The 20,982-nt window shown below is 39.2% G+C and overlaps 1 protein-coding gene across 4 annotated transcripts in view; it reads left to right on the forward strand.

Moving 5' to 3' along the window:
- MET (MET proto-oncogene, receptor tyrosine kinase) overlaps positions 1–20,982 on the forward strand; it is a 91,729-nt gene that overhangs the window by 26,906 nt on the left and 43,841 nt on the right. For all 4 annotated transcript variants that reach the window (XM_065860144.2, XM_065860134.2, XM_065860154.2 and 1 more), the window contains 2 exons: positions 8,220–8,411; positions 20,087–20,221. In XM_065860144.2, the coding sequence (XP_065716216.2) occupies positions 8,220–8,411; positions 20,087–20,221 (327 nt within the window). The remainder of the gene's footprint in view (positions 1–8,219; positions 8,412–20,086; positions 20,222–20,982) is intronic.

A 20,982-nucleotide genomic window follows, 5' to 3' on the forward strand; every position in this document is an offset into this window, starting at 1 on the left:
GTTTGGGTTTTGGTTTGTTTTGGTTTTTTTACCATGGATCTCTAGATTCTGTGGTCATGCGTTCTTTATGTCTCAGAGTTTCAGAAGGCCTTTAAATAATGCTAAAGACTAGAACTGGACACAGAATAATTTTATTATCCTATGTAATTTTGCAAATTTACAGTCCCACGACAAGAGATGTCTAAAATGCCGACTAGCGGGTATTCAGCATTAGGGACACTCACTAGAGATGTGTAATATTCAGATCTAAGCCTCTTTTTTCTGGGTTCAGACCAAATTCTAAGGCTCCTTTGCCCTAGATTAAGTTCCTGTCTCATCTGCTGATGGCTATTCTGCAATGGGACTGTGTCAGCCTCTCCTAGAAGAGTTGCTTGGATTTCTTTATAAACAACTCTGTGTTCCAGAGAAAGATAAGCTGGATCTGCAGTGCCCTGCATGCAGATTTAAGTCCTGGATTCATCCCACCTGGCTTGGGTAGGTACTTGAGACATCTAAGTAAGCAATGAATTTTCCTCAGGTTCTGCTGCCAAACGATGAAGAGACATATAAATCCTGACAAAGCAGACATCTGCCTTTCAGCTCATTCAGCACCAGCCTTACCTCAGCAGTTTCTCTACTTACTCTATTTGATCTGACTCAGGACCACATATTGCTGTCATTATTGCTCACTGAAGCAGCAGTAGGTAATTATTACCCAGGAGAATGTTGTGTTACTCAAACTTTCTAGGTTGCATGTGGGTTTCTGATCTCACGCAGCTTTTGCATCAGAGTGCAATTACTCATTTCCAAACATACAAGAAAAACCAGAGTCAAATCCCACAGTAAATTAGGAAAAAAAATAAAAAATGGTAAGGAAGAAGATCTATGGGATAAGTGGTTCAGAAAGCAAGTGTAGGTCACAAAGAAATATTAACTTGCGCTGTCTGTGGGGTGGGTTGAAAACGATGAAATGTTAGAGGAGGAATGACTGTGTGAGAGGTGATAAGAGCTTCATTTTCTTAAGGCAGATGTTACCTTGCTTCTATACACAGCCTGTGGAAATTAGGGCAAATTGTGTGATTTTTCTCCTGTTTTCTGGACTCCTTTCTATCCCACACATCTCTTGCACCACTGTCTGGCTAGACATGTGGTTGTTGTGCAATGTTATCTTGGAATAAGAGTCTCCCCTCTCAGCATCGTCTTACGATAACTGGTCTACTTGGAATTCACAACTTTTCTATTTCATCACAGCTTCCATGTAAATAAGGACTTATATGAAAAATGCACCTGATGCACACTACAAATGTGCAGCAAAACTGCTTTTATGAACACAACATATCCAATGCATTATTTTTTTCTTCAAAATGTCTAATTACTCAACACCTCTCCTTTGATAATCTGTACACTGAGTTAAATGTTAAATTAATATAAGGGAAATCAGCCAAATACAAAGATTACTTAGGTCCATTTTATCTGCTGAATCAATAGGATTTACTTAGTGCTAATGCACTAACCAGATTATGAGAACTAATTCAGCGCTGTTCAATGACAAAAGCAAATAAGTCTTTGAATGATCTTGACAATAGAACATGTAATCATCTTAATTTGCATTAACTAATTACATTTAACCTGGATGTCTTTTTACCTATTACCTTAAGTGGAGCATCAGTGCAGTGACTTCCTTCCTCGTTCTTATTTTAGCAGTGAAGTAAATCAAAGCAACAAGTATTAAGAGATAGTGGGATCACACTATGCAAAATCTTACATCCATGGAGTTCTTTAAAACGTTTCTCTTTTTCTAGAGTTCATAAAAAATTGTGTAATCTTTCCATGGACTTCAGTGGGCTCTAGATCAAGTCCTTGAAGCAGAAAGAGTTGCTTGAAGGTAATCAGTTCTTCAACAATTCCCAGTAACTTGTTCCTGATTTTGCAACAAGTAGTGTTTTGAAGGGCTGGTTTCCTGTGTAACTCGGACCATCTCCAGGCAGTAGTAACACATAGTAGTGGACAGTGCGTAGTCAGGATTGCTTGATTGCTTCCATCTGAAAGGACTGTTTCCAGTTGCTTGCTTTTTTCTTCACATCTCCTGCTTCACAGTCGAGATTTGAAAAGTTCGTTTTCAGAAAGGGAACATACTTTTGTATTTTGCAAAAACATGTCTTTGAATTGCCTTCAAATCCATGAAGAATATTGGGAAGAGGAAGAAGGAAGAAGAAGGAAATTCTTAAAATAAAAAGAGGAAAAAGCTTTTTTTACGTTTTTTAGTGTAAAGCTTCAGTGCCTCAGCAGAAGTTCTTAGGAACAGGAGAAGCCAGTCTCCTGCCCCAGGCATGTTCAGTTCTCCGTGAATGCTGGACTGAGTTCACAGCACCTACACCCTTGCGGAGTCTTTCACTGGTCAAGAAGAAACCAGAAACATGGTGAATCTGCTTCTTTGGGAATTGTTTAGGATGTAAATATTCATACACTGGCAAAATCGAGCTATTCCATTTGTTAGTTTTTTTTCCCCTTCTTTAGGATTACAGGAAGTACTTGGTAATGGTCTCTGATGCTGGTGTGCAGAAATCTGTTTTACAAAGCACACAGCATTTTGAGTATTGTGTTTTCAAATACTTTTCTCTTGTGATTTGACTTCTGAGTGATTTCTGTTTCACTTTCCAAGAACATGGGGTTCTTGAGAAGAACAAGTTAGTTGTTCGACAAAACAGGGCTTGAAGAAGAAGGAGAAATTCAGCATACCTAGTACCTATCACAGCCTCATTCACATGGAAATTAGTGGTCTTTCTGTGCTGTCAGAGCAAAAGGTGGGGTACACGCTGCGTATCCCCAACAGACTGCTCTAGTCTAGCTTCCATGTAGTCTCTGCAGCTGATTCATCCATTTGGGATACCTTTTTTGAAGACATACTGACTCTATCAGTATGAATGTGTGCAATAATTCAATATGAAAGACCCAGTCTCTTAATTGATAATATTTGGTAAAGGAAGTAAAATGGGAGAATATTAATGTAATGCAATCTTGGTGCCCACAAGGAACCCTATTTGTGTGCATTTGGCCTGCTATGGTACAGTACCTATGACCATACTGATCTATGGCCACCTCTGCTTCATTTCCCACAACTACTTCTCTTGGAAATGCAGCAGCAAATTTTGGGAGCTCACACTGCCGTTTCGCTGACCCAGCGGGTGAGGAGTCTTGCTGTGAACTTGCAGTTGATCACGTTGGCAAAAGCCAACATGCTACATCCAGAGAATTTCTGTTTCTCATGTTCCTCAGCTCTGGCTGGCTTCTCTCCTGCCTGTTGTACAGTGCTGGAATTTGCTCACAAGAGATTCTTCTGTGGTCAATTACTTCCAAAAAATAAATGTGTTCGTATTTTTTCCATGTATAATCATTGAATGTGCTCATAACCATAAAGAATTCAGGCACCCTGTGACAGTTTGTTCTAGTGAGAACAGTAAATGTGATTATGACTTTTTAGGATTGCTAGTAGTAAAATTTTGTCAATTTCACAATCTTTCTGTCCTGGAAATTGCTGAGGAAAAAATATTCTTTTGGGCTAGGATTGTAGAAAGCTATTTATACATCAATCCTCTTCTCCATTATGCTTTATTGACTCTGACCAGCTATGGCATGAAATCATATGGGAAAGGAGACGGGAGAAAGTCCCTTTGCCAAGGGAACCGACAGAAGGTGACATGAAGTGAAGAGTCTGTAAATGTGACAGAACTGAGAAAGTTTGTCCTGGTTATTTTTCTCCTCTTTCCATTTTGTCAAAGGGCTATAAGTAGTCATCTCTGAGTCCAGCATTAAAAAGACCACTGTGTGATGGCTGGGAAGATTTATGAGATTTATGAAATTTAAGGACTAATTTCTTTGAAAGATAACAATGATAGATAGACCCAATTTATAAAGTCCCTCACTTTTATTTACATGGGACTGGGAAACAGAGAATACAAGTTCTAACTCCAGTCCTCCAACAGATCTCCACCATGATGATGATGGAGTCACTCATCCTCTTCAGGCAACACCCTGACTTCGCTAAGTTGCTGGGGCCAGAATTCCACTTGTTGTATTTCACATGGAGGGAAGAAACAATTAAATGCACTTCTTACCTGAAGAGAAATACTGCAAACTACCCAGAAAATTCAAATATATTACAGAACAAAAAAACTGTATTGGCTAAAACTAAAGAAGAAAATTTAGAAAGGAAAATCTGATAAGGTTCTTCTGTGTTCCTCACAGTTACTCTTCCTGTTCAGAGTCTGCTGTGCATGTAAATTCTTCACTATTATGTGCCTGGTTCCGATAGGACACACTCCTGAAAACTGTAGTTTTATTATTCATCTTAATTCACTGACCTCCGCAACAGAAGAGATCAGCAACTCATACACGCTCTCTGGTTTTAATCATCTTGGGAATCAGTTTTGTTGTGTAGAATTATTTATGCATTGTCTACAGCAGTTTCTTTGGAAAATTATTTTTACTGTTTTCAGATATCAGGATCCAGCTCATTTAGCAGTAGCTCGTTTCCCCCTGCTCTGTGTTGTGCTATAGAAATGCTCAAAGCAGAAAAGTTGTCGGCACTTGTGGGAGCCTGCTGCTCTTGAGGGAGACTCCCTCATCTCCCTCATGTTGGAGACTCCCTCAAGAGGATCCATAGCAGAAAGCAAAAGTTCATACTTAGGAGCTTGATTCCTGACAGCCAGTAAGGTGAAAGTCATGTAAACAAACCAGGAGGAAATAAGACTCCTACTTATTCCTACTTTCACTTGAGTTCTTCTTCATAACTAGTATTTTACAACTGACACTAGGAAATTTTACCTAGTTACATTCAGACCATTTCTCCAATTGGTCAAATTAAATTTTAATTTTAGCAATGTCCTCTAAATCGCTCACAAGACAGTAAGAGATGTTCTGCAGTGACTAAGTCATTAATTTCTAATTTGTTCAAGACATGAAACATAATATCAAGACATTACACATAATATCATTTTCTAATTGATCACTGCACTTGACTAAGAACTTTTTTTTAAGGTTTTGGCCAGCTCCAGAAGGACGAGCCAGGCAAAGTGGTTCTCCAAATTGCAATCACTGCAAACAACAGAAAAGCCCACAAAAAGTCTTTGGTTAAAATTTTGAGTTTTTTGTTCCCCGAGTCTAGTATTCAGACTAGAGACTAGGCTGTGATAAGTCCTGACACTGACTGAACTGGGTATTTTTTTCAGATTTTCATTAGTGGCTTTAAGATTTCCTCCCTGCTTTGCACTTTTGGCTGCAAATTTGCAACTCTGTCCGAAATATTATTTTTATGTTCACTGAATATGATGTATAAATCATCAGTTAACTGCCAAACAGCGATGGCTCCCGATAGCCAGCTCAATGATGTCAAGAGACTTTTTTGGCACATTCATCTTCTGTGGACCGAATCCAGGGTAAATTCTGTAACACTACAACTTCGCCTATGAACAAATAAGATAGCGCTGGTTATCTCTAACCCTTCTGCAGAGGGCCAAAACGCAGGGCTTGCCCGCACCTTGTTGCATTCCAGTGGCACACCTACCCCAGCTTCACAAAGCCCTCGCTGTGAATCACAGGCACGATTGGCACCTCCTGCAAGAGAAGCGATACAGCTCAGCCCAAGCACTTTCCCGTCCTCTAATCGTCCATTTCAATAGTTGTGTGATTTGTCACTGGCACTTGGCATAATATCCAGAGTGCATCATCTGACATCAGTTATTTTTCCACATTGACAGCCAAACGGATACTTATGTGTATCCTGAGAGAGAAGGAGGGAGGGAGAGATTCAGGCTTCAAAGAGTTAATTTAAAGCAGCTTCTTTACCAAAATTTTCCATGTTATCAATCTTCCTTTAGTTTTCTAAGTAGCCTTTTAATCTCTGCATTTCTTCTCAAAGATCAAAGCTGTTCTCTTTTTTAAACAGCTAACCTTACATTATGGTTAATCCATGAAGCACCAGGTTTTGTAAGAGAGCCATATGTGGAACAATCTGCAGGTTCTTGGGCAGATACCCAAAATTACTGAGCTGACTTTGTGGCTGGACTGACTTTGGGGAAGCTAAGAAAGGTGTACGGGGCAAGCAGCGAAATCTACTCGCTTCTTAAAAAGAACTTGAACAGGGTTTCATGAGGCATGTCAGGATGTTCAAATTGTATTGAGATGACTCCATAGGAGGAAGTACTTTTTTGAAGTTAGCATGTCTCTCCCCAAAGCTGTTTGCTTACGGAAAAAGAAAGAATTACAGCAAAGAGCAGAGTTCCCAAGCTGGGGGAGGGTAAATTCAGAAATCTGCCTTATTTCAAAAAGCATGAAAACTATACATCTTTCTGCACTTGAACTATTCATACTCATTGTATGAGTAATCTTTGCACAGATGTTTCAGAAATACTTTTAGACTGGGTAGGACATCAGTGCAAAAGAATATAGCTTTTAGCTTGTTTGGTGACCAAAACAAAGAGAAAGCTAAATTTGTCTGTTGATGATTTAACCCAGTCAAATCCTCGGTTAAAAAATACTTAAAGTGTATTCAGGATTCCTAGTTCAAAATATTAGTTCAGTTCCTGTTGAGCAAAAACACACCATACATTAACAGTTAATACCAAAACTGAGACAGCAAACCCTTTAGCGTGTGGATGACCAAACTATTAAGTCACTGCTGTACCAGATCTAATCTAGGAGCCTACTTTCTCTGTCATGAGGCAGTGCACAGAGATTTCAGTTGCTCTCGTTTGGTCTTACATAGGTTTTTACCTGAATGAAGCAGTAAGTTGACAGGGCACCTGGAGAAAAGCTGATACCAGTTCTGACTGCAGCATCTCGGGATCACATAAAACTTCACCTGACAGTGCTGTTGCTGTGCGTGGTTCAGAAACATTACAATTCAGCAGTAAAGGACTGAGCTATTAGCTTGAACATTTTGTTAATAGCATTTTCAATGCCTTGTTTTTGTTTTGTTTTGTTTTTTTCCAGAATTCACTGGAGTTACGCCAGTAGGAAATTTTTACTCCTACATGTTCTTTAAGAGCATGCTCCAGATCTATTCAGTTTAGTGTAAAGACTCTTGACTGTCTTTAAAAGGATTAATTCAAGCTTTTTAAAAGACTTTTTAAAAAACATGTTTGTAACAACAAAAAAGTCAATTAAAAAATTAGGAAAATGAAGCTCTCTATTGATTTCAACAGAGGGAACCACCCTAAAATCCTTTATAATCTCCCTACATGTTTATTCATAAAGTATATCACAGTGGGAACAAGCTAGATGACTTCCAAATTTAAACTGGCTAGAAATCCTTAAGGGGTTGCCTGTTATTATCTGTATGATCTCACCAAAACAGATGATGTAGTATCAATAGTAATGGAATTATCAGTTAATAGATTACTATTGGATTGTCAGAACAGCAGGTTATATTCTTCTTGAGAGATAACTTAAAGTGTATTGTTCAAGAATTTTTCCAATGAAAATTAAAAACATATAGTCTCTATTCCCAGACTGAAAGAGAAAATCCTGCAAATGCAGCAACCAATGCAGCACACTCAAGACACACAGAGATTGGACAAAATAGTTCATGAGCCTTAGATGATCAATACAACAGCCTAAGTAATTATAAAAGGCTGGCTTCCCCATGGTTTCATTTAAATGTACAATCAGAAACATATTTTTCCTGGCTTATCTCTCTTTTCTGTTTCTCCATCTTTTTCTCCCCTTTTCTGTCTTATCACTGAAAAAGGTGGTGAAAAGAGATTAGAAGGAGAAGGATACTGGAAATTATTATTTAGTGAAAAAAAAAGGTTTAAAAAATGCAACATTTTTAGAGAATCATTTTCTAGGAATCACTGTTTTAGGAGCAGGTGTGTTTGCTTGGGCAGGCTCTGCAGTCAAAGAATGCTGAGACCCTTGAAGAGGCAGCATTATAGAAGTCACTAAGAGAAAAGACGCCTTGATATATATGTGATTATACGCGTATCATCTGGTTAAATAAAGACCCTATGTCTTATTCCCAACAGACAGGATTTAAAAAAAAAAAAAGTTAAAAGAAACAGTCCCATAACATTAAGAAGTCATTGCCTTCCTCACAGAACATCATAACTGATGAAGCAATTAAGTTTGAAACATTTTAAAATACTTTTGGTCAAATGCATTTGTGCTAAATGACTTCATTCTGACAAAGATCTATGCCTACTCGTAAAGACTGTACTCATCTGTACTTCATTTTCAAACAGGCTTTCTCAAGAAATGCTTCGTACTGCAGAGCACAAGACGATGAATATCGCTTAGAAGTTACGACTCCTTTGCAGAGGGTTGACTTGTTCATGGGCCAGTTCAACAGTGTCCTGTTAACTTCAATATCTGTCTTCACCAAAGGGAACCTTACCGTTGCTAATCTGGGAACTTCAGGGGGCCGCTTCATGCAGGTAAATATTACGACGACACCTTCACAACAAGAAAACATACTGGAGTTTAGCAGGATGGTGAAAAGGGAGGAGCAATATTACCCCAGTTTAACAGGGCATTATAAAATTGAAATTGCTGAGTAAAATGGAGTTTTTGGAATATAAACAAAGTGCCAAATAGAGCATTCAGCATTTTAAGTGTTTACATGGGCTTTGTGGTTTGGAACAATGTTTTTTGGAGCAAATTCTACCATGATTTCCACTTACTCCAGCTGGCTCAGTTCACAGAGCAGTCTTGGTCCATAAAAACTAGATTTCTTTCAAAGGAAACTAAACTGTAAGCTCTGTCTTGGGTGCATATCAAATATGCTCCAACCCCAGCTGAGGCAGAAAGGTCCCAAACAGTGACTGATTCTTCAGACAGTTTCAGATATATACTTCTTATGGTCAGTTGGTTTAGAGGATCAGATCAAACCTAGTTCAATGTAAAATGCCAAGATAGCTCATAATGTAGAAGCAGGAGCCTCAGCATTAGTTATTTCTGTATACTGATCCACTCCTCTGGCACCAAATTACTTGCTGGTGTATGTACTCACAGCCTACGAATCACAGGTGTGGAACTGAGATTAGCTCCTCCTGCAGCTACTGTCAAGTTTGTCTGAGTGCATCTTAGATTTTCAGGCTCTTGCTCATTCCCTTCTGAGTTCTTTTGGACAGCAATTCTTCCTGTCCTAAAACAGGTTTCCTATAAGTGGTAAATCACCCTCCTGAGGATTCTGTCTCCCTCCACTCAGTACATAACTAATCTAGACAGGTAGATTGTACTACACAACTTCTTTGTAGGTGACTAATGAAATAAATCCAACCCATAGAGCCAACAGTCTTTTAAAAACCTGGCAGTCAAAATCAAACATCAGAAGAAAAAATACTTTCAAAGTACCAAGGGCTCCCTCTATTCACCCATTTTATTACAAGCAGTGGCTTCTTGCCCTGACTACCTTGGAGAGCTTGGCTTCTCCAGCTGCCACAGAGTCCAGCCTGATTGTGCCTCTCACCCTGGATCCCTCTTGCACCCAAGGACCTGTGTCCTTTTACTCTGTCAGTATTATTTGTCTTCTAGTGGGCTTCCTGCAGTACTGGCAGTCTTTGGCCTGTCTTGCTCTGTGGGCTGCAGAGTCACCAAAGTTAGTACTGTTGTCACCCAACCATTGTTAATTTTAACCTGATGAGAAGACCATCAGCTGCTGTGCCCTTCCAGTTTTCCCGTTTATCGTAACCTCCCATTGGAAAATAGTTGGGCACATGTGACTTTTCATAAAAACACACCTTCCCTTTCTTCTCTCCCATCCCCTCATTTTCTGTCCTCACCACATGCAGTAAGTACGGTTCCATATTGTCACTAGTGCATGCACCTGTCCTGAGCAAAGGGAGTCCTATACCTCCACTTCTGTCTTCTGCACACACTGGACACAGAGCCTGCCCCATAGTGCAAAATCTGTAATGCTGCTACAGGGAAGGAAGCCAAAGTGATTCACCACAAAGCACAGATGAAAAACTGGAGAAAATCATGTTTCTCCTTCCCCCTAAAAGACAGGAATTTAACAAAACGTTCAATGACAACCCTGCCAGTTTTACCTGAACTTCCCGTGATGACCTTGGTAACTTGAAGGTGCAGTTTATCTTCAGTGCAGAAAAGGCAAATGCTGAGAGCTACACGCTGAGCACAGGACCAACCTACGCCCCGCTCTTAAATGTAGATATTAGTTCACACCGTGAACATAAACAATTAGTTTAACCTTTCTGAAGCCTTTTCCTTATCTGCAAAATACAGTTAATAACAACTGCTGTCTTGCAGCATTTCTTCTGGGCTGTCACAAAGCTTTTAGGGAGGTTTGGTGCAAAGCGCCAGGCAGCATTTTTTTTATTTGTAACATTCTTTAAATTATTCATTCAAGCCCTGCACCACAGAGTTCATTCAGACATTTGCCCAACTCAAGGAACAATTAAAATATTTCCAGAATACATTTCCTATTCCAGGTTCAGTTATGGATCAAAAGAAAGGCTATTGTGTAAACTGCACATTGCCATTAGTAGAAATATTCTCATCATTGAATTAGATTGGCTTGAGCTACAGGGGGAAGTCAGCATTGAGCTCATATTGTAAGAAGTAGGAGCTCCTTCTTTGAGGGTTTGCTGTAACCAGCAGGACAATAATAGCTTTAATGACACTACTTCCAAATAAAAAGGTTAGTATTTGTTTTGCCTTTAAATGATCTTGAAATGGATACTAGATCTGTAGTATACAGAAGAGACAGCTTTTTGGAGAACTTAATGTTCACTTACATTAAATCTTTTTTTTTTTTTTTTTTTACTAATAGCTATCTAGGAAGTGCTTTCAAACATGTTCATTAGCAAATGTCCAACTAAAGCAGATTTGCAGTGTTTCTATGGAAATATAGCTATTAACTGCAATGAGATGGAGATCATTAAAAATTGAGCTATTAAATGACCATTACTGAAGTAAAATTGGTTAAAAAAATCAGAATAATCTAACACTGACTTAATTTATCAAACAAGATATCTCCAAACACTTCCTCACATTTTTTTAGCAAAGAAATATAATGATGTTCCTTTTGGTTACTTTCACAAATCTAGTGGAATATATTGCAAAGAATCCTCAGTTTTGCAGTTATTATGCACCTCACTTTTGCACAGTCATTTACACTCATAATTTTAGCTCTTTGTACATCCAAATATTCAATTTTTCTGTTCAATCCCCTTGTAAGTTGCAGCTATTCAGAGTTGGTCATATCCCTTCAGAGGTAGGTATGCTTTCAGAGAAAATTAGTTGCCAAATTCTACCTATCAGGGAACCTGTTTCAAAGCTGGTTATAATGTATTAATATCTTGCAAAGATATTTTCATGCCAATTATTTAAAAGCAAAAGAAAAAAAAAATCATATATAGGCTTCTAAAATTAGAAAATCAGCTCAGCCCTTCCAATGAATCCGGTTCATCTTGTATCCTCTTTGAAATACCAAACCTTACCATATTTAGACAATTTGATCTGTGACAAAAATTTCAGCACTAGCAGTCATCCATGAGAGTAAAAGAAATAGTAGTACAGTACCTCTGTCTCTGACACCCTGAAGTGCTCAAATATGAAACAGCTTGGTGGAAGCAATAGACACTTAATTCCCATTTTTGCTGTGTTAATTTAGGGTTGGCTTTAATTGCTGTGAAATACTTTGTTGGGGTAAAGAAGATGTTTGAAACATAGTGATCATGCCACCTAAATTGCACTGAAGCTCCAAGCCTATGCTGTGGAAGCCAGTAGGTGCAGCAGCAAGCTGCTAATACTCAACCTGAGAGAAATGTATCTGCAAATGTTTCTCATATTTTCCCACTATACTTGGTTATACTTGATCAGTAGTCAACCACTTGACTCTCATTCTTTTCTTTCTTTTTTCTTCTTGTCTTTCATCTCCCTTTGCGCTTCCTTCTGTTCATCACTTTCTGCCTCCCCATGGATGCCTCATCTCTGACTCTGTTTCCATTTCCATTCATTTTTCTCTCTTTGTCACACAGCTATAGCACAACATTGCTGAAAAAGTCAACAAAAGGTTTAACAAGTAGTTTCTGAGAAAAAAGTTTTTCCTTCTGTAAATGATGGCGACCCAAATCTGGAGTTTTGATGGATTTAGACACGTATCACAGTGAATAGTTCCTGTATTTACAAGTGATTCCACTGAAGCCTATTATTAGCCATCAAAACCATGCTAATGACCCAACTCAGAAAATAGCCTGTATTTTGCTTATTTTAAAAAAGTCCTCTGAGGAGCCAGTAGTATTCAAAATGCAAAAGCAGGTATGTTTTATACAGCCAATGAGCAGTCACCTGGTGTTTTCTGCTTGTGCTTTTAGTTCGATTAAACAGAATTATTCACTTAAACAGCTCTGGAAAGCACTAATACTGGAAAGGAAACAGAACCTTCTTCACTAAATGTTTATTGTTTGCAGCCAAAATCTAAAACTAAAATCAAATCGATCTGGATGGTCTAAATACAGAAGATTCATGAGTTCTCTTAAGGAAGATAATTGAGGCCAGGAGGTGAATTCCAAAGCTCTCCTGGAGAGTAATTGCAGCCCATTGACATACTGAGCGTGTTTTGGCTGCATCAGAAATGTTAAATCTGTATTTGGCCATGAATAGATTGGAGTTTGAATTTTACCAAATATTGTGGAGTTTCTGTTACAAAACAGAGCAGTAATAATTTTTCTAAGACAGCTGACATGCATGAGACGGAAAAGAAAAATGGTTTTACTTCCTTCCTAAGCTGGAGCCTGACAACAAGCTTTTTTTTCCTCCTTTTTTTTTTTTTTCTCTTCTGTTGAGAAGTTGCAGCTGTTTCGGCCTTTCTTATGGTGCTTGTTTCCAGAGTGTGACTGGGAACACAGGCTGAAAGTACAGCTGTTGGGTGCAAAGTGAATCAGGTATTTCACAGTGGTTATTTGATTAGAAAACAGCACCCAGTCACACTGCTGTAGTTGGGGAATCACATTTTCAGCTGGTGTGAAGAAGCCTTATGCTGCTCAAGCCAAAGAAGATACACTGAGAATAAAACTCACAACTGGAAAAGACACTTTCATTACCAGGCAGTATTTTGGGAAATTACAGTTCGTCAAAAGAAAAGCAAAAATAACCAAACAAAAGCCACATGATATGTTAAGAGAAAATATCTTCTAGTTTTCCTCAGTTACAAGGTGATTTTTTTTAAATTTTTTTTTTGCATGGAGCTTGGTATTATTTCAGAGTGACTTTTGAGTGATGAAGAAAAGAGCAAAGTTCTTCAGGAAGGGGAAATCTTTCTGATAGCTCTGGGGAGAGTGGGATATGGGAAAGTTTTACAAGATTTATTCTGGAAAGCTCACATTTGGTCTGGCCTTAACAATGAACAAGAGACTGATGCCCTTGACACATGCAGAGGCTGGTTTTCAGCATGACGCTATCTTTGAAAGCAGAATACTGCCTGTGCTTGTATGTGTTGCACATGCTTGTGCTCCCTGTGCTTGAAGCTGGCCTCACCGAGGTAAAGCGCAAGCAAATGCACTACTTTTGGTGACTTTCTTCAGGAAGAGAGTGATGGAGAAGGTTTCACTGTGTGTTTTACAACCACTGTGGGCAACCTCTCTCTTTAGATGCAGTTCTGGCAGCAGGGTCATCTCATCCTTCTGAACATACCAGGGGAAGTCAGTGCACAGCGGGGCAGCACTGGGCTGTGTGCAGGGTGAGGAGCTCCCCCATGCACCCTCTCATCTCCATGAGGCAGTAGGACACCCATCCTTATTGCTCCTGGAGATAAGGGTCTTCCCAAGGGTATACATACACCCTGAGATGCAGCGTGCCACATGCTGGCTGCAGCCCTGTCCAATCTTGCTGGACATGAGCCAGCCCCAGCTGGGAAGCCAAGCATTAGCAAAACACGGTCACACACTGCCATGTCTGAACAGATTCTGGAATGAAAATGGCTTAGGGCACGAGAACCAAAGTGTGATGGCACAGACAGGCCTTGTCAGAGTAGGGCACATCACACAACAGGCCACTCACCCTTCTCAGGGTCTCTCTGCACTTGTTAGACACAAAAAAATACGGAATAATAATAAGCATTGTTCCAGGGAGGCATCATATCCCAATATTTTTAACCATATTTTTAGCTCAGAAAGGGTGTATGGAGTCAGAATAAAGGTTTGAGGAGCACAATCTCCTATCTCTGGCAGGGTCTAAGATCGATAAGGGAGAGGGATGAGGCAAGTGAAAGCACATAGTGATACTTTGCCCAGTACCCTCTTGCTTCTGGCACTTAGCAGCCCAGAAATTCTCTGAGCTGGAAATTGCACCCAAACCTGGTGTTTAATAGTCCTTGATGGACTTATTTTCTATCAATTTGCGTATTGTTTTTTGAAATTATTTGTTGTTTTGTCCTCTACAGTACACTGTGACAATGACTTCCATAATTTCTTTCTGGTTTGAATGATGGAGAGCTTCCTTTGGGGTTGCCTTAACCTCCTACCTTATTGTTTTGTTTTGGTGGCCTTGATTCTGTCTGATGAGGAATAGGGACTAGGCTCACACAGATGAATGGTCTGGGAAATTTTCGCATGCTAAGCACAGACCTGTTGTCTTTCACATCTAAGTAGACAGAACATTTAATCATCACACTCATTTTCCTGGAATAGTTATGATTAAAAACAAACACAACCACCACCAGCAAACTTCAGCACACACATCTCATTTCTCTGAAAAGAGAGAAATTAGCATGTGTTATAGCTGCTTTCATAGATTACATGCCAGGGAACATAACGCATGCTACAGAAATTAGTATAGACAAAAATAATCACATCTGCTTTTTATTTGTAACTGCAGTCAAGGCTTGGAAAAATGTGTCCCAGGATTCAGCAAGAAGAGAGCCAAGCCTTCAGCATTGCTCTCCTCTTGCAAACAGCAAAGTGGCAAGGCTTTGCCTCTCCAGGAATCAAGGCTCAAAGCCATGGTGCCTGTCAGCAAAATGAGCTGATGCAGAGCAAGGGAGTACAGACGTTTGCATCCTTCAGCATGGTCATTCAAATCCAGTTAATACCACAGCATACTGGAAGCCATTTCTGCCTTCAAACTGATCAAACATATTTTGCTCTAGTTCCTGTCCCACTAGCCAAATGTAATCATGACAAAACCCACCAGTGCAAGTAGCAAGAGATGGTGGAAACAAGTGCAAGGAGGTCAAGATATGTGTGTGTAGAGACCTTAAACCTTACAGAGCCAGAAGGAGGAAAGAACGATGGGATGCCTATGGAGTCATTCCAAAGGCTGTCCTCAGTGCCCACTGGTGTCTTGCCTCTGTGGTCCAGCAATTCACCTGGCTTTTTAGTACTGGTAGTCTGACCTATTTAAAGCTGAATGCAAACTGTGCACACATGCATTTGTAGGAATGCAAACAGTTGTAATCTTTCCCACTTTATCATTTTTCAAACCAACAGAAGACTGGCAAAATCCAGATAAGTAACATTTTCATATCTATAGCTCAACTTTTAACAGTTTTATAATAGCAGTTCTTTCTGTGGTAAAGAACATATCTTGATACTGTCAGAAAAATATGAAATATTGCATAACGGAAAACCCATATAGTAAAATTAAAATTAACACCTGGTGCCAAATAACTGTTTTGAGAGCACACATGTTTTAATATTCAGTTTGAGTAGAAAAGCCTACACCCTTCAGAGGAGATCCATTATACTCTCCATGGATTAGAATGATATACAGCATTTAGAGAGCTACATATGTGCCCTTTGCAAGGCTATGCTGCATATCCCAGGGCATTTAAGGCGTTACACAATAAAGTTAACCCTGAGCCTATCTCTGCTGGGTAATGGCCTACACCTGCCAGACATCTAGGGAAAAAATAACAATATGATACTTAGATGGGATTGCTTTTAGAAGGCCTCTCATTTTTGCAAAAGATATTTCAACATGCAGACAGTAACATTTGTAATTCAATCCTGCTGACTAAAAGAACTGAGCATCAGAATGATTTTTAAAAGAAGCTGTTGCATGCTGGTTTTCAAGTCAAGTTATTACAGTCTTAATTTACCATATTGTGCATAAACGAACATGGAGTCAAGTCTTCTTACTTAACATTAATACTAGCTGATGGCAATGAAACAATATTTAAATTAATTATTTTAATGTTCATGGACCTAAATGATCACTGACTTCCAGTATAAAGGATATATTAATTAATATATTAATTAATTATTTAACTCTCAGCTGTTATTTTTCACAAGAGTAGTTTAAGCTATGCTAAAAGACCTCATACTTTTGGGGTTTTCTCGTACACAGAGGGACATAAATATTGTGTTTGCTTTGAGAAGGATGTCTGGGGTTGTAGTTACTGATAATGAGTGTGATTCTCGGAAGGGTTATTTTTAAGAACATCAGAAGAGCCGCATGGGTTTAAACGAAGGGTCCATCCAGTTCAGTGCTCTGTCTCCAGCACTGGTGACAAGTGGATGCCCAGGGACCCAGGCAACGTATGTAATAGCTTCTGCTTCAAGCCCCCAACCATTTTCCATTCTTGGGATTTCCTGAGCTTGTTCTGTCTGTTTAGCTCTTCCATGTACATGTGGAGTTTCCCTGTGGATGTGTATTCTTCTTGTGTTCACAGCCTTCAGCAAGGAGTCCCATAAGTCATCACACACTGCTAGGAATTCTTACTCTTTTGTTTCCTTTGAACCTGACTCTCACTTTTGTCATTTGACGGTGTTTAGTATTTTTATTAGCAGAGAATTAAATGGGTAGTCTCTACCAACTCATGATTCTGTATGCCTTTTTCACAGAGTTTCCACACCGACCCTACTCAGTCATTGTTCATTACAGCCTTTTGATCATCTTTGTTACCATTCTCTGAACCTTATCCCATTTTAATGTACTCTTTTTGCCATGAGGCAACCAGAACTGCACAGAGAATTCAAGGTTTGGGCAAGCCACGGATTTGTGTCACATCAGGATGTTTTCTGATTTGGTCTCCAATCCTTTTCTAATAATTCCTAAGTTTTTGGAATTGGTTTCTTGACTGCCGCCAAGCAGTGACATGATGTTTTCATGGAACTATCTATCATATACCGCTTTAAATTCATCTTCTTTGTTATATTTCACCTGCCATTTTATTGCCTTGACATGCTGTCTTGTAAAGTCCTTCTGCCATCCTTCATAATCTATCCTCATCCTTATCACCTTGAATACTATCAGATCATCAGGAAACTTTGTCACTGGACTGCTCAACCACTTTTTCAGCTCATTTGTGGGTATGTTGGACAGTATGGATCCCAGCACAGACACCTTGCAGAACACCTCTAATGACTTCTCACTATCGCAAGGCCTGACCATTTACTGCTAACGTCTGTGTGTGCTCCTTTAGTCAATTATTTATCTGTACAAGACCTTCTCTCTCTCCTAGTTGCTTGAGTGGAGGCACATAGATATAGTTTCATTTCTCTTATGCTCTGGAGAAATGCTTGATTATTAAATTAATGATTAAAATGTAAAAAACAAACAAACAAACAACATCACCACCTTAAAACAAAACAAAACAAAACAAAGCACATATAAATCAGCACTTCATAGTCTTTGTAAAGAGAAATCCTTCTGTAGTACTAAACCATTTCCATGCTGGAGGTAGCCCCTGTATGGTGATGTGTCCACAGTAGATTAAAGCCACACTGTACACACATCAGCCCAGTCTCAAGCAATAAAAATGAGCAGTTTCTGAAAACAACACTGGAGTCCTAAGTAGCTGCTTCTTCCTTTTGTAGAAGCTGTCTTCAAATTGCCTTTTTCTTCAGGATTATGTTGGATAAGGGTAAGATAGAATTTCAAGGACCAGGCTGATGCATGCAAAAACCATACAGTTACATACACCAGTATGTGTAACAGCAGCACTGCAGGCTGGTAGGTTTGTTCCAAGCAAACTCCAAACTTTTATTCCATAGTCCCAAATGAGTTAGGAAGTGTAATATGAGCTCCCTATATGTCATGGGGTCAAAGTCAATTCGCTTGGGCTCTGAGCAGCTGATTTGACTATCAGCCACAGTAAAATAAAGGTCAATCACTGTTTAAAGTACCAAATAATCTTTCCAAGATTGTAGAGGTGGGATTCAAATTTTAATGTATTGCTCTGGGGTTGCAACACAGATGTGTTTAAAGGGTTAATGCTGTGGCTCAATCAGAAAGAATGCTTGGCAATAAGAGGAAGCCTGGATTAATGATAGAAAAGAATTCTTAGCATTTTATAGCAGTGGGTATTCGAGATGAGACACGGCTAATGATCAACTAAAAAGGTATTTGCAGCTGTGGTGCTACCTCTCCCCATAATGCCAACATTAATCAAGGTTTTTCATGCAGCTTTGCAGTCCATTCTATTTTTCATTGTCCTGAAGATAAAAACAGAGCTCATGCCCTAGTACACTGAATCAGAGCCCATACTTCTGTGTCACCAAAAATGATCAGACCTTATTGATTTCTAAAACTGTACTTTCTGTACCCAAACGAACTCACAGCAAAGTCTTTAATAAAGCCAGTTTCATTTTAAAGGGAAAAAAAAAAAGCCTCGTGTAGCCCCAAAATGTGATTATCACTGGGATGTGAAGCACTTTCTGTCATGAATTAACTGCTCAAATATTTTATTTAAGTCTTGAATTACAACAAAACATCAGCTGTAATTACAGCATCTCTAAGTCTAGTTTTGGAGTCAGCCATCTTGTTGACAGGCCTTGGCAGTGCAAAAAGCCAGTGAAATCGTGTAAGTCAATGTCCTAGCTGTTCCGATGCTGCCTTCGGAGTCAGAAGAAAAGCTTCATTATAGTGAAAAATTAAACATTTGACATACAAGTTATTTCCCGAATGGCTTCAATCTTTTTAAATAATGAACCCCATTGAATCTCAACTCCTCAGCAAATGTTGATTATCTAAGTTCCTTAAGTAAACTACACGTGATGCAGCTTTTGAAACATGAACGTGATCTTCCCTCATGTAAACAATCCTCTGCCTTTGTTGCCCGATGCTATCACACTGGAGCTCACATCCTTCTGGATTGCAGGCCCAAGCCTATAAAATGTTGGTATCAAATATCCACCCCAATCTGCAGATGCTTTATGCCTGTGCTTAACAGCCATGACTCATCCCATTAAAGTCAACAAAGTTACAGTAGTAAAGTTAAGCGTGTGTTTGCAGGAATAGGCCCAAATTCTCAGAAGTATTTAGGTAACTCAAGATGCAGAGAGATGACTAGCGGGGGAATTTCATACCGGTGTGACTAATTTCCCTAAGATCTCCTAAACTCAAGAGGGAGAGAGAGGGGTCTTGCAAAGGGGCTTCAGGACAACTAAATTAGGCTCCTGTTTTGGAACATCTTCCAGAGAAGCCTCCAGCTCTCCCTGGCATTTAAGAGGTGCTTGGAGTGCTCTGTTCTGGACACCTAGCTCCCACAGAAACCAGCAGAAGCCAGACCTCGAGGTGCCCAGCCATGTCTGTAGCGGTAGCCACCTCGCCAGTTCTGGGAAGCCAGGTCCATGTACCTGTAGCTCTGCAGAGCTGCTCATACCATCACCTGTGCCTGCCGTATCTTTGCACTCTAATGGCACCACAGCCATCAAAGCCAGATACTATTGACACAGGGTAAAGTTTACTTTTCAGACTGAAGGACTGCAGTGAAAATAAAATAGAAATACCTTTGACTTTTCAAAGCCTGGAGTTTTAAGATTACTTTAAATAAACATTGAAGATTAAATTCTTCTTTCTTACATGTAAAGGACTAAGTAAATGACCCATCATTTTATGTTTGAAATTAAAGAAAATAATATTTTACCTGAAATTAAAGAACTAGAAAACATGCAATGACTCCTTCATATTTTAATAAATACGATGTATTTTGAGGATCCTCCAACAGCCATGATTTTGCTGTGTTAAATAAAGTAATTTTATAGTGCTTTAATCAAATCATGATGGAACATTATGCAAAATATTATGCAATGTAATGCAAAGTAATTAATGCAAGCAGAGAAGTGGTAGGAATGTGAGACCACTGAGCTGCATGCATTTGTGTCACACACTGCCTGCTGATTTTCCCAATTTCTTTCTTTCTTAGATAGTGGTTTCCCGTTCAGAACCCACAGCTCCACATGTCAGCTTTCAGCTAGACTCCCACCCCGTGTCTCCCCAAGTTGTTGTTGAGGATTCATTAGCAGATGATGGGTATACTCTGGTAGTGACCGGAGAAAAGGTGAGTGGTTCATAATCTAATCCTTCTGTGTATTGTTTAAACCTGCAAATTTCAGTAAGAGCAACTATTCATACTGCTGCTTTATGCTCTCTGTCCTCTCAGCCTTGCCATTCCCTTGGGAACATTGGAGGGGCAAGTTTCCTCCAAGATTTTTTTTCCCCCTACTAAACAAACTGATGATAGCCTAATATTGAGAAATGTTTAAATGATGTAAGAGCTGTGATATAAACCAACAAAAGCCAGGAAATGCAAATATTAAGGCTGAAACTCTGTCCTTAATTCAAGTGCTCGCAAAGAAAAAACACAATGGCTCAAGGAAAGAACGGTGCTCACAGTTTCCTGGCTTTTGTTCATTTGTGTCATAACATTACGACTTTTTAAGGAGGGGTGTGCATGCAAGAGTTACGTGGGTATGTTTAAAATTGGGAGTCAGTGTTCATAGTAAGGTTTGAAGATTGCTTTAGCATGTAGTCTACAAAGGGTTAATAAGAGATGAAGAGCTGTCATAAATATGATATTGTCATAAGCAGATATGCATTGTAGAATGGGTTTAAAACATCAGCAGATAATATTACAGATAATCCTAAACCATAATCGTAAGCAATAATTTTAGCCCTTGAGTTCTATAGGAATTTACAGAAATACATCAGCCATTAGTAAAGATGGTTATTAATCATTTTCTGGAAATGTATGAGAAACTTATACGAGTGATCTTCAAGAAAACGTCCCAAATAAGTTCAGGGAAGGTACTGAAGTGTTAA

This window comes from Patagioenas fasciata, chromosome 1, assembly GCF_037038585.1.
Source record: "Patagioenas fasciata isolate bPatFas1 chromosome 1, bPatFas1.hap1, whole genome shotgun sequence".
Taxonomy (NCBI): domain Eukaryota; kingdom Metazoa; phylum Chordata; class Aves; order Columbiformes; family Columbidae; genus Patagioenas; species Patagioenas fasciata.